Source organism: Mesoplodon densirostris, chromosome 1 (assembly GCF_025265405.1).
Source record: "Mesoplodon densirostris isolate mMesDen1 chromosome 1, mMesDen1 primary haplotype, whole genome shotgun sequence".
Taxonomy (NCBI): domain Eukaryota; kingdom Metazoa; phylum Chordata; class Mammalia; order Artiodactyla; family Ziphiidae; genus Mesoplodon; species Mesoplodon densirostris.
The window spans coordinates 86,276,525-86,287,333 of NC_082661.1; the positions used below are offsets into that span (position 1 = coordinate 86,276,525).

General features: G+C 39.2%; 1 protein-coding gene across 1 annotated transcript; it reads left to right on the forward strand.

The window, feature by feature from the left end:
- The first annotated feature begins 8,975 nt into the window (after positions 1–8,975).
- LOC132483497 (polyglutamine-binding protein 1-like) lies at positions 8,976–9,831 on the forward strand. The gene has a single exon (XM_060088837.1). It carries the CDS (start codon positions 8,990–8,992, stop codon positions 9,785–9,787), a length of 798 nt encoding a protein of 265 aa, XP_059944820.1. The 5' UTR covers positions 8,976–8,989; the 3' UTR covers positions 9,788–9,831.
- Positions 9,832–10,809: the final 978 nt, after the last annotated feature.

The window sequence follows — 10,809 nt, forward strand, 5'->3', positions numbered from 1 at the left end:
CCCTTTGTGGACAATATCTAGGCTTCCTAAACAACTGTGCAGCCCCCTGTGGCTGATATTGGCCTGACCTGGTAGGTGCAACATGGACATAAGGAGGTATAGCGCCTGAATTAAAATGATTAATAATGTTGATGACAATCATAACAGAAGCCATGCCTTCTGATTATACTAATTTCCACTTCATTGTATGCATGATCTTTTGTCTTGAATCTATTCAAATTGTGTCTAACTTCTGATGCTTCTTGAATAAAAACAAGTGGAACCAGGCAAACCCCTAGTGTTCTGGTATAAATCCATAATGTACAACTGCTCTGGTAGCACACAGAAATGTATCCATAAATACACTTGAAAGATGCCAGGTGCTACATAAATGTAAGACATTATTGTTGTTGTTATTCATCCTTTGCTTATACAATTATTAGGGCCATTTTTCATTCAAAATATCTGCTTAAAATTTGCTATTTTGAGCTTGCATTGCAAGAGGATTTTATGCACTGGCAAAAGTCACCCACCTGGCCCGTATGAGGTTGCTCCAGCTGTGCCACTTGGACTCCCAGCCAGGTTGTATTGAATCAGTTCCTTCACTTGGACTCTGCTTTCAGGACCCTAATTTTCTGGCTCAGTTCAGGTTCAAAGATGTGTCAGACAACAATATCTGGCAATTCCAGAACAGGAAAGGCCCCAAACTAAACTGAATTGGGAAATGTCACAGGGTTTCAATGCCAGGACTTGCTGGAAAGGGAACAAGACCAAAAAAAAAAAAAAAAAAAAAAAAGGCAGAAATACATCCTTCACTCCTGAAGACAGATTAGGACCTCCTCCCCGGCCCCTACTACTTTCAACATGAGCACATTGCTTAAATAATTTATTCTCTCTCTGGATCATGATCAACCTAACAAGAATAATGCAAGAATGAAAAGGGACTGAATACTGATGCATATAAAAGTATTCTAGTGATATGTTAAGAAAAATCATGTTTTTTAAATAAATGGATTGCATGAAATAGTTAAGAGAGCCTGAGCTAAGACATATTGAAACTCCCAATGTACTTTATATCAAGACTAAAATCTTCTACATTTCGTTTACATAATTCCTAGACTGTGTGTTTCCTCATATACATCTCTGGATGCCTTTGGATTGAAACACTATCTGGCTACATGATGCTAAGTAGTGCCATGTGGAAAATAACCTACTGTACCTTCCTCTAGCACAGAAGACAGAGACACAGCATGCAGGCTACAACTATGAATCAATTAGTGGCTGCACTGTCAGATATTGAGGAAGATGGCAGGGAAGTAAGCTCCAGGCTTCACCCAGCTGGGTGGGAGGGTTGAAGTATGGTGGCAGATATCCCTCCCTTCACTTCCAAGTCTATTATTTTTGTTTACTAGATGCAGAGCCTATCCGTCCACATTTCTGTGTAGGAAACAAATTGCAGCAGAGCATGATGCACAGTGGGCCTCAGGAACCCACCATGTATTGATATTCTTATAAAATTGCTCCAATACAAAGTATGTACCATGTTAAAATATCCCATCCTATGTCTAGTAGCAAATGAGGGTGTACGAGACCTGGTCCCAAATGTTATTTGGCCCATCCTGCTTCTGAAATATAGGTAGTGCCTTAAGGAGGCTGCGGGTTGGCAGGGTGGGAGAGAAAGTAGATCACGACCTGGAACCCTAGTCATCAGACCCCACATGACAAACTTTTCTATTTTCCATAAATCACACACCAACTATTCTTCTTATAACTGTTATGAATGTTTCCGTGCTCCGCAAGGTTCTACACATGCACACAACTTAGGCACATGTCATTTCATGTGACCTTGTATCTAAAGTCTTGTCCCTCAACAAAACAGTTGCTATTTCTGTTACAGCTGTCTCTCCTGCTGTAATGAATTCAAGAACCAATTCCTCATTGTTGGTACCTGTTACTTCTTCACCTTCCTCATGAGTCACTCATGTGACTCATCTGACTGAGGTCTTCCAAAAGGTGAAAACATCGTCCCACTTGCTTGTAGCTCCATGAGAGCAGGGATCTTTGTTTTGTTCACTGATGTAACCCAGTGCATGACTTATTGTAGGTGTTCAATAGATACTTGTTGACTTGTATTGAATCATTCACTGCATGTATTTTTTATTCTCATGACTACCTTTTTTCCAATACTAGAAAATTCTCTGCAGCCAAGTTTTAATCTATCCATCTCCACCTAGTTCATTCTCAGCTTTCCCCTCTGTCAATACCTAATGCTTTGCCACATGGTAAAGTCCCATCCAAACTCAGGTAGACTCATACACCTTTGTTTCGTTAAAGATGCTAGCCTAGATGGCTCTAACAGTAACTATATTTAAAGACACCCACTGTTACACTTTTTTACAAATACTTTTCAATAACAAAATAGTTTTTTTAATAACTGAAAGAATCTTAGCAATTATCTAGTTCAAAACCTTTTTGAAAATGAAGAATTCATGTATAGAGAGCTTTAAAAAATTATTGAAGGTCTTATCACTACTAGTAATTATCCAATAAATAATTGTTGCTTATTGATTCTAGAAATAGAGAAGCACCTCATCTTTTTATATATTTATAAATTCCAAAACATTTATGAAAACTTATCCTAAATTGATGTAGGCTCTCTTTATAATTTAGTCTAGGAATGCCAAGAAATGAAAAATTTATATTATCTACCTGTTATGTGTTAGAAGAATGTAATAGTTGAGTACAGGAAAATTCAGCAAAGAAAATCTCTCAGCTCTTGACATTCTAGCTCTGGCTTCCAACGGCTTCAGGCTATTTTTCTTCCACGGGGAGACAAATAGTTATTAAATCTCTGCAATTAAGTGTAACATGAGGATTCAAATGGACTCAAATTTTCAAAATTGTGGCTTAATTTTTTAGCTTAGTAAGAATTTGCCTCAGTTAAATAGCACCACATTTAGCTAGCAGCAGAAACAAGCCAACAAAGTTGAGGGCAATTACATATATATTTAAAAATACTATTTGTGAACTAACTTTTATGTCTGGTTCTAAAAGAATATAAAGGTGAACAAGTAAAACTCTGTTTCAGGAAGCTTAGAATTTATTAGTACAGATAAAGAACACCCACAATGACAATATAAAACAGAAAATTAAGAGATACCTGGAGTGGCTCTAATTTTATGGTGAGCTAAGAATAAGTCTGGGAATATGGTACATCTGGGTAGAACAGAAGCTAGAAGAGGGGAGGGAGGACTGGAAACCTCATTCATTACAAGGGCAAGACCCAGAGGTTACTCACATCACATCTGCTCACATTCTGTTGGTAAGAACTTAGTCATATGATCACTGCTATCTACAAGGGATACTGGAAAATGCAGTCTCTAGCTGGCAGCCCATGTGCCTAGCTAAAACTCAAGGAGTGGAATTTTAAGTTGAATTTTAACTAATTTTTCCTGTATCTGTTGAAATGATCATACAAATTTTCCTTTTAATGTGTCCTTGCAATGAATTTTATTAATAGATATACTAACTGGAGCAATTTTGCATACCTGAAATAAACCCAATGTGCTAACAATATTACCTCATATACATTTTTGGATTTGGTTTGCTAAATATTTTAGAATTTTACATCTATGCTGATGTTTTTGGTCAGTTAGAGATATATTTTTTACTTATTGACTGCAGTGGACTTATTTTTTAACATTTGGACTACTTCTCTTTTGCCTTAATATTCACCAGATTGTCCAAATTCCCCTATGGTTTTTCACTTAGAAAATCTGTACATATTAGAGGGGGACAGTGCTTCCCTGAATGTGATTTGGAATGATGAGTGTGGGGATCTAATGTGGAAGGAGATCTCGCCAGAGCCCAGGGAACTCCATGGACACACCATAGTATCTAAGGAAAAAAATGTAAAGGTCACAGTGCACAAAGGAATAGAGGAAAAAATGAATGAAATTGCCCATTTGGGACACTTAAGTTCTCAGGGTTGGCAAATCCCCCAGACCAACTGCCTGTTTTAGCTTCATATAATTTCTGGCCGTTGAGAAATCGCCTTGCTTCCTGTCACTCAGCCATGCATTAAACAGGTGTTGGTTTTTATTCAAAATCTTATTCAAATATGTTGCACATAGTTTTCATATGTGCTATATCAGGAAGGGGTTTTCTTTGTATTTATTCCACTCTAATGCCAGAAAAAGTTTTCTGTTCACTCTTCAACTGCAGTCAGGTTTTTTTCATGGTGGACCTAATTTTGCTGCCAAATCTGTAAACATGAGCCTATCCTCATCTCACTCAGCCTCCCGTGTCACTGTTGACCACACACTCCCGCCTTGAAACTCTCTCCTCTCTTAACTTCCATGATACTGCATGCTGGCGTTTCTTCCACCTCATTTACTTCTCCTTCTCTAACTCTTTGCTGTCTCCTCTCTTTCAGTCTCGTTGCTAAAATTTGAAATGCCCCATGGTTGGTTCCTGAGATTTCTTCACACTCTACATTTTTTCCATAGGAGATCTCATCCATTTTGCCATTAATTGCCATCTAAATGTAAACCTTTTGAGCTCCATGACCATTTTAATTTGCCCATGAAGTCCTGACTGTTGGATCCCAGTTAAATGTAGCCTCAAAATGTCTTCTCTCCCCAGCCTCTCCCTTGTCAATAAATTGCTCTATTTACCCACCTGCTGAAGCGAAAAGTATATGAGTAATTCTTTCCTTTCTTTTTCTCATCTCTCATCTCTAATCCATCAGCAATTCCTGTACTTCTCCTGCTAAAACATATCTTAAAATGGCCACTTGCCTCTACAAATTTTGCCCACACCTATCCAAAGTATCTTAGTTTTCTTGTACTGCTTTTTTTTTTCATGCTTTTCCTTTTTTTATTGAACTATAGTTGATTTACAATGTCATGTTAGTTTCAGGTGTACAGCAAAGTGATTCAGTTATACGTACATATGTATCTATTTTTTTCAGATTTTTTCCCTTATAGGTTATTACAAAATATTGAGTATAGTTCCCTGTACTATATAGTAGGTACTTGTTGGTTATCTATGTTACATATAGTAGTGTATATTTTAATCCCAAACTCCTAATTTATCCCTCCCCACATCTTTCCCCTTTGATAACCATAAGTCTGTTTACTATGTATGTGAGTCTGTTTCTGTTTTGTAAATAAGTTCCTTTGTACCATTTTTTTAGATTCCATATATAAGTGATATCATATGATATTTGTCTTTCTCTACCTGACTTACTTTACTTAGTATGAAAATCTCTGGGTCCACCCACGTTGCTGCAAATGGCATTATTTCATTCTTTTTTATGGCTGAGTACTATTCCATTGTGTGTGTGTGTGTGTGTGTGTGTGTGTGTGTGTGTATACCACATCTTCTTTATCCGTTCATCTGTCGCTGGACATTTAGGTTGCTTCTGTGTCTTGGCTGTTGTAAATAGTGCTGCTATGAACATTGGGGTGCATGTATCTTTTCAAATTATGTCTTTCTCTGGACTTGTACTGTTAAAATGTCCTTCTGTATATACTCTCTCACCTTCTTTTCTTCTCCCCATGATCTGTTTCCCACAGAGTGGGCAGGTGACCCTTTGAAAAGTTAATTCACATTAAATCAACTGCCCTGCTTAAAATCCTTCCAAGATTTTTGTTAGCACTTATAATAAAATCCAACAATGTAGCTTAGTCAAGAAGTCCTTACCAATCAGGAAGGCCATCTGGTCCAAATTCATGTCATGCCATACCTTCTTGCTACACCTCAGCTGTGTTCAAATCTGCCTTGTTTCATATTCCATGCCAGGCTTTTTACTACACAGGGCTTTTGTACTTGCTGTTTTCTCCTTCCCTCTCTTCTCATTCTTTGAATGTCTGGTTGCTTTTCATTATTCAAGTATCTACTAAATACCAGCTCATCAAAGAGCTTGATCCTGGCCATCTTAGCTTAGTAGACCTCTGCAATTAAAATCTATTATGTCACCCCGTTCATTTCATTCAAAGCACTTGTCAAATCTCTAGCTCTTATTTATGTACATATTTATTGATTGTCTCTACCCTCTAGAATGTAAGCCTCTTCAGACCGAGACTATCACTGTCTTATTTATTCATGAATCCCCAGTGCCTAGTGCTGGGCCTGGTAATTCTTCTAGTCAATAAATACTTATTGAGTGGATGAATAGGTGAAAAACTTACAAAGTGGTATCTAATAACAGTGAATCTTTGGGACTAACGACCTCATGTAGTTAACATTTATGGTTGCCAGCATGGTCATAATTTTCACTGATTTATTCTGAGTTTTAGATAAATCTGTTTATTAATATTCAGCCAAGCAGTTTACAATATGATAATGGCTACTAACTAATAATAGTAAATATTAAGAAACAACCTAACAGTCTATCAGTTAGTGATTATTTAAATAATTTATACAGCATCTATACTGCATAATATTTTGCAACCTTTAAAAATGTTAATGTAACTCTGTGGTCATTGAATGAAAATATAATCACCATATATTATTACATGAAAACATAAGACTAAAAAAGAACATTTATAATGTCATCTTATTTTTGGTAAACATACAGACACATAGAAGGAAATCTGGAAAAATATATGCAAAAATGCTAGCAATAGTTACATTTTGATAGAGAGAGTATGAGTAATTTTCACTGCTTTTTTTCTGCCTTTCTGTTGTCACAAATGTTCACAATCTAAATATATTCTGGCCAGGTATTGTTTTGTAATTAGAAAAATAGCCTGAAAGACTAGTTTTATTTTGAAAGAAAAGAAAGATAATGTAGTTCTGAAAATTCATTTTGATTGTTTTCAAAAATATTTTTCTCTGTTTGAATATTTAGCAGACAAAAAGCCCCTATAAGTGATTTAGAAGGAAAACAAAATGAAAGAATTTCATAAAGAATAAAAATACCTAAGATTTTCCAGTTTTATTTTGTTTACATTATATACTAATTCCACATTCCATCACTCCCTTTTTCTTTCATGTTTTCCACAAATCCTACTGTCTCTGTCACCTTCAAGTTAATAAATTTTGGGTAAGAAAATAAAACTTTTATTTAATTATTTTTCATTAAATTTGAATGAACTACAGAATGGGGTTTATGTTTTCAGTGGTTATGAAATTTATATTCTTGGCAGCCAAAAAACCAAGGATCCAAAAGGAAAAAATGGGTGTGAGGGTTAAGTGTGGAAGCAGAAACACTTGTGAAGCAGAATTACCTCTTCTATCCTTCCTTTTACGCTGCCAAAGTCATAACTGAGGAGGAACAACACGACATCAAAGAAAGCTGGTCTTCTCCATCCATTTCATAAGGATCAATGAGAATTTTGCTTGGACATGATGACCCGGGTAATACAACTTTCATTCTTCATATCCCTTCATATCCTTCATATTCACACATTTGCCCATATATTTGGATAACTAGGAAGTATTTCAGCAAAAATAGTCTTACAGCAATTCCAAATGAAGTGAGAAAAACAGCAAAGGTTGATTCTGTTTTATCTTTATTTTTGTAATATCACAAATCAAAAATTTTCTTAGTATGAGGAACATTGCATTCTAAGGGAAATTAAGGATTAAAATTAATGCCTCAGCAACATAATTGAGGCTCTGTAGGTGAATTTAAAATTGATTTGGGAAATATTGCCATCGCTGTGCAGTAAAGTTGTGGAGAATGTTAAATAGGACTCAGTCCAAGTTTATGTAGTCCAAATGTTATTGCTTTTTAAACAAATGAAACTCATGCCTCCTGAATGTTATGGCTAGTTATTTGTCTTCTAATCAAAGTTGTATGTTCCTGGTGTGGCAGACTTTACCGTGACAACATTGTCATTCCTACATTCAATGTAAAGTTGAAAAGGAAACTGTTCTTTTCTTTTCTCCTGCCTTTCACCAGGTCCTTATAGTTCCCAGACTCAAAGCTGATTGATTTCATGCCCATTTTGGTTGTTGGTTGCATCCTCTAGCTACAGTGTTCTGCTTTTTAAGAAGACTTTTCTCCAAATATCAAGCAGTTGGATGTTTCTTGTGGCAGGGTGTGGGCAGGTGCATAGTAACAGATTCTAGGGCTTGGGCTCTACCTTGTCAGTTAAAAGACATGAGACCTATCAAGTGACATGAGTTCCATCTCAGAAGATTGGCAAGAAGTCAACCGTTTTTTGGAAACATGTCTTTAGTAATCCTGGGCTAACCATTAGGAGGATGCTAAGAGCAGGAACAGCTTAAACAAGAAGACATCCAAACCCCTGGCCAGTGGTTTGGACTTCCTCTTACCACAACCTCCATGCATAGGTCTGCCTATTGGCAGTTCTAAAAACAACTCGTAAAACAAGGGATATAAAAGAGTAGGAAGGGGGCCTTCCCTGGTGGCGCAGTGGTTGAGAGTCTGCCTGCCGATGCAGGGGACGCGGGTTCGTGCCCCGGTCCGGGAGGATCCCACATGCCACGCAGCGGCTGGGCCCGTGAGCCATGGCCGCTGGGCCTGCGTGTCCGGAGCCTGTGCTCCGCAACGGGAGAGGCCGCAGCAGTGGGAGGCCTGCGTACCACAAAAAAAAAAAAAAGAGTAGGAAGGGGAAATTGTAGAGTCATATAAAGTTTATATTTTAAGCAGTTAAATAAAAATAAGTCATAAAAGAATACAATTCAATTTAACAAGATAGTTAAAATAATTAAGTATCAAGAATAAAAGGTTGGAGTCTGGGACGTGGTGCTGTGTGGCCAGTGCCTCCCCCGCCTGCCTCCCACCGCTGGCCGTGGTGCCCCAGCAACAGTCCCGAGGCCTGCGCCCCTCGCCGTACCAAGGCTCCCAAGTGTACTCCTCCATGGCGCCGACGTCCGGCCACGCAGTCTGACACCGGCTGGGCCACACCCCCACCGTAAATGCTCACAGGCGACCGAGCGTTCCACCTATTCCAGGGCAATGATTGGGTCATTTTGCCAGAGGTCAGACCAAGGCGCACTCTCATTGGCCAGCAAGGTCTGTCTGCTATCCGCTATGCCGCTGCCCGTTGCGCTGCAGACCCGCTTGGCCAAGAGAGGCATTCTCAAACATCTGGAGCCCGAACCAGAGGAAGCGATCATTGCCGAGGACTATGATGATGATCCTGTGGACTATGAGGCTACCCGGTTGGAGGGCCTGCCACCAAGCTGGTACAAGGTGTTTGACCCTTCCTGCGGGCTCCCTTACTACTGGAATGCAGACACAGACCTCGTATCCTGGCTGTCCCCACATGATCCCAACTCCATTGTTTCCAAATCTGCCAAGAAGCTCAGGAGCAGTAATGCAGATGCTGAGGAGAAGTTGGATCGGAGCCATGAGAAATCGGACCGGGGCCACGAGAAATCGGACCAAGGTCATGAGAAGTCGGATCGCAGCCATGAGAAGTCAGAACGGAGCCACGAGAAGTCTGACAGAGACCGGCAGCGTGGTTATGACAAGGTGGAGAGAGAGAGAGAGCGGGACAGGGATCGGGACCGGGACCACAGGTATGACAAGGTGGACCGGGAAGAGGGCAAAGAACGGCACCACCATCGCCGGGAGGATCTGGCTCCCTACCCCAAGAACAAGAAGGTGGCAAGCCGGAAGGATGAAGAATTAGACCCCATGGACCCCAGCTCGTACTCAGATGCACCCCGGGGCACGTGGTCAACAGGACTCCCCAAGCGGAATGAGGCCAAGACGGGTGCAGACACGACAGCAGCCGGGCCCCTCTTCCAGCAGCGCCCTTACCCATCCCCGGGGGCTGTGCTCCAGGCCAATGCCGAGGCCTCCCGAACCAAGCAACAGGACTGAACCTTCCCCACCCCGGCCCGCCCTGGGGTTTTGAATAAAAGCTTTTCGGTGAATCATGAAAAAAAAAAAAAAAAAGAATAAAAGGTTGAGTGTTTTAAATACTAAGATAAAAAAATTAATAAAATTTACAATAAAGAAAATAAAAAACTAGACCCAATGGAATGCAGATTTAAAGACATTGTAATCAGAATGGCTATCATCAAGAAGACAAGAAACAATAAAGGCTGACAAAGATGTGATGAAAAGGGAACACTTGTGTACTGTTGATGGGAAGTAAATTGATGTAGCCACTGTGGAAAACAATGTGGAGGATTCTCAAAAAATTAGAAATAGATCTACCATTCATTCCAAAAATTCCGCTTCTGGGTATACACCCAAAGGAACTGAAAACTGGATTTCAAAGAGATTTATGCATTCCCATGTTTATTGCAGCATTATTCACAATAGCCAAAATATGGAGGCAACTTAAATGCCCATCAGTGAATGAATGGATAAAGAAGAAGCTGTAGACACACACACACACACACACACACACAATATGGAGACAACTTAAATGCCCATCAGTGAATGAATGGATAAAGAAGAAGCTGTAGACACACACACACACACACACACACACACACACAAAATATGGAGACAACTTAAATGCCCATCAGTGAATGAATGGATAAAGAAGAAGCTGTACACACACACACACACACACAGAGTGGAATATTATTCCACCAGGAGAAGGAGGACATCCAGCCACTTGCAACAACATAGATGGATCTTGAGCACATTACTCTAAGTGAGATAAATCAGACATAGAAAGACAAGTACTCTATGATATCACTTATGTGTGGAATCTAAAAAAGCCAAAATCATAAAGACAGAGAATAAATGGTAGTTACTAGGGGCTGGGAAAAGAAGACATAAGATAGATGTTATTTAAGGGTATAAACTTGCAATGAGTAGTAAATAAACCAGAGATCTAATGCACAGTATTATGAAATAGTACAGTATTATACTAGAATCATCAAGCT

Bases quoted from the DNA above. Each gene is read 5' to 3' on its own strand.
- LOC132483497 (XM_060088837.1), top strand. From the start codon at position 8,990: ATGCCGCTGCCCGTTGCGCTGCAGACCCGCTTGGCCAAGAGAGGCATT.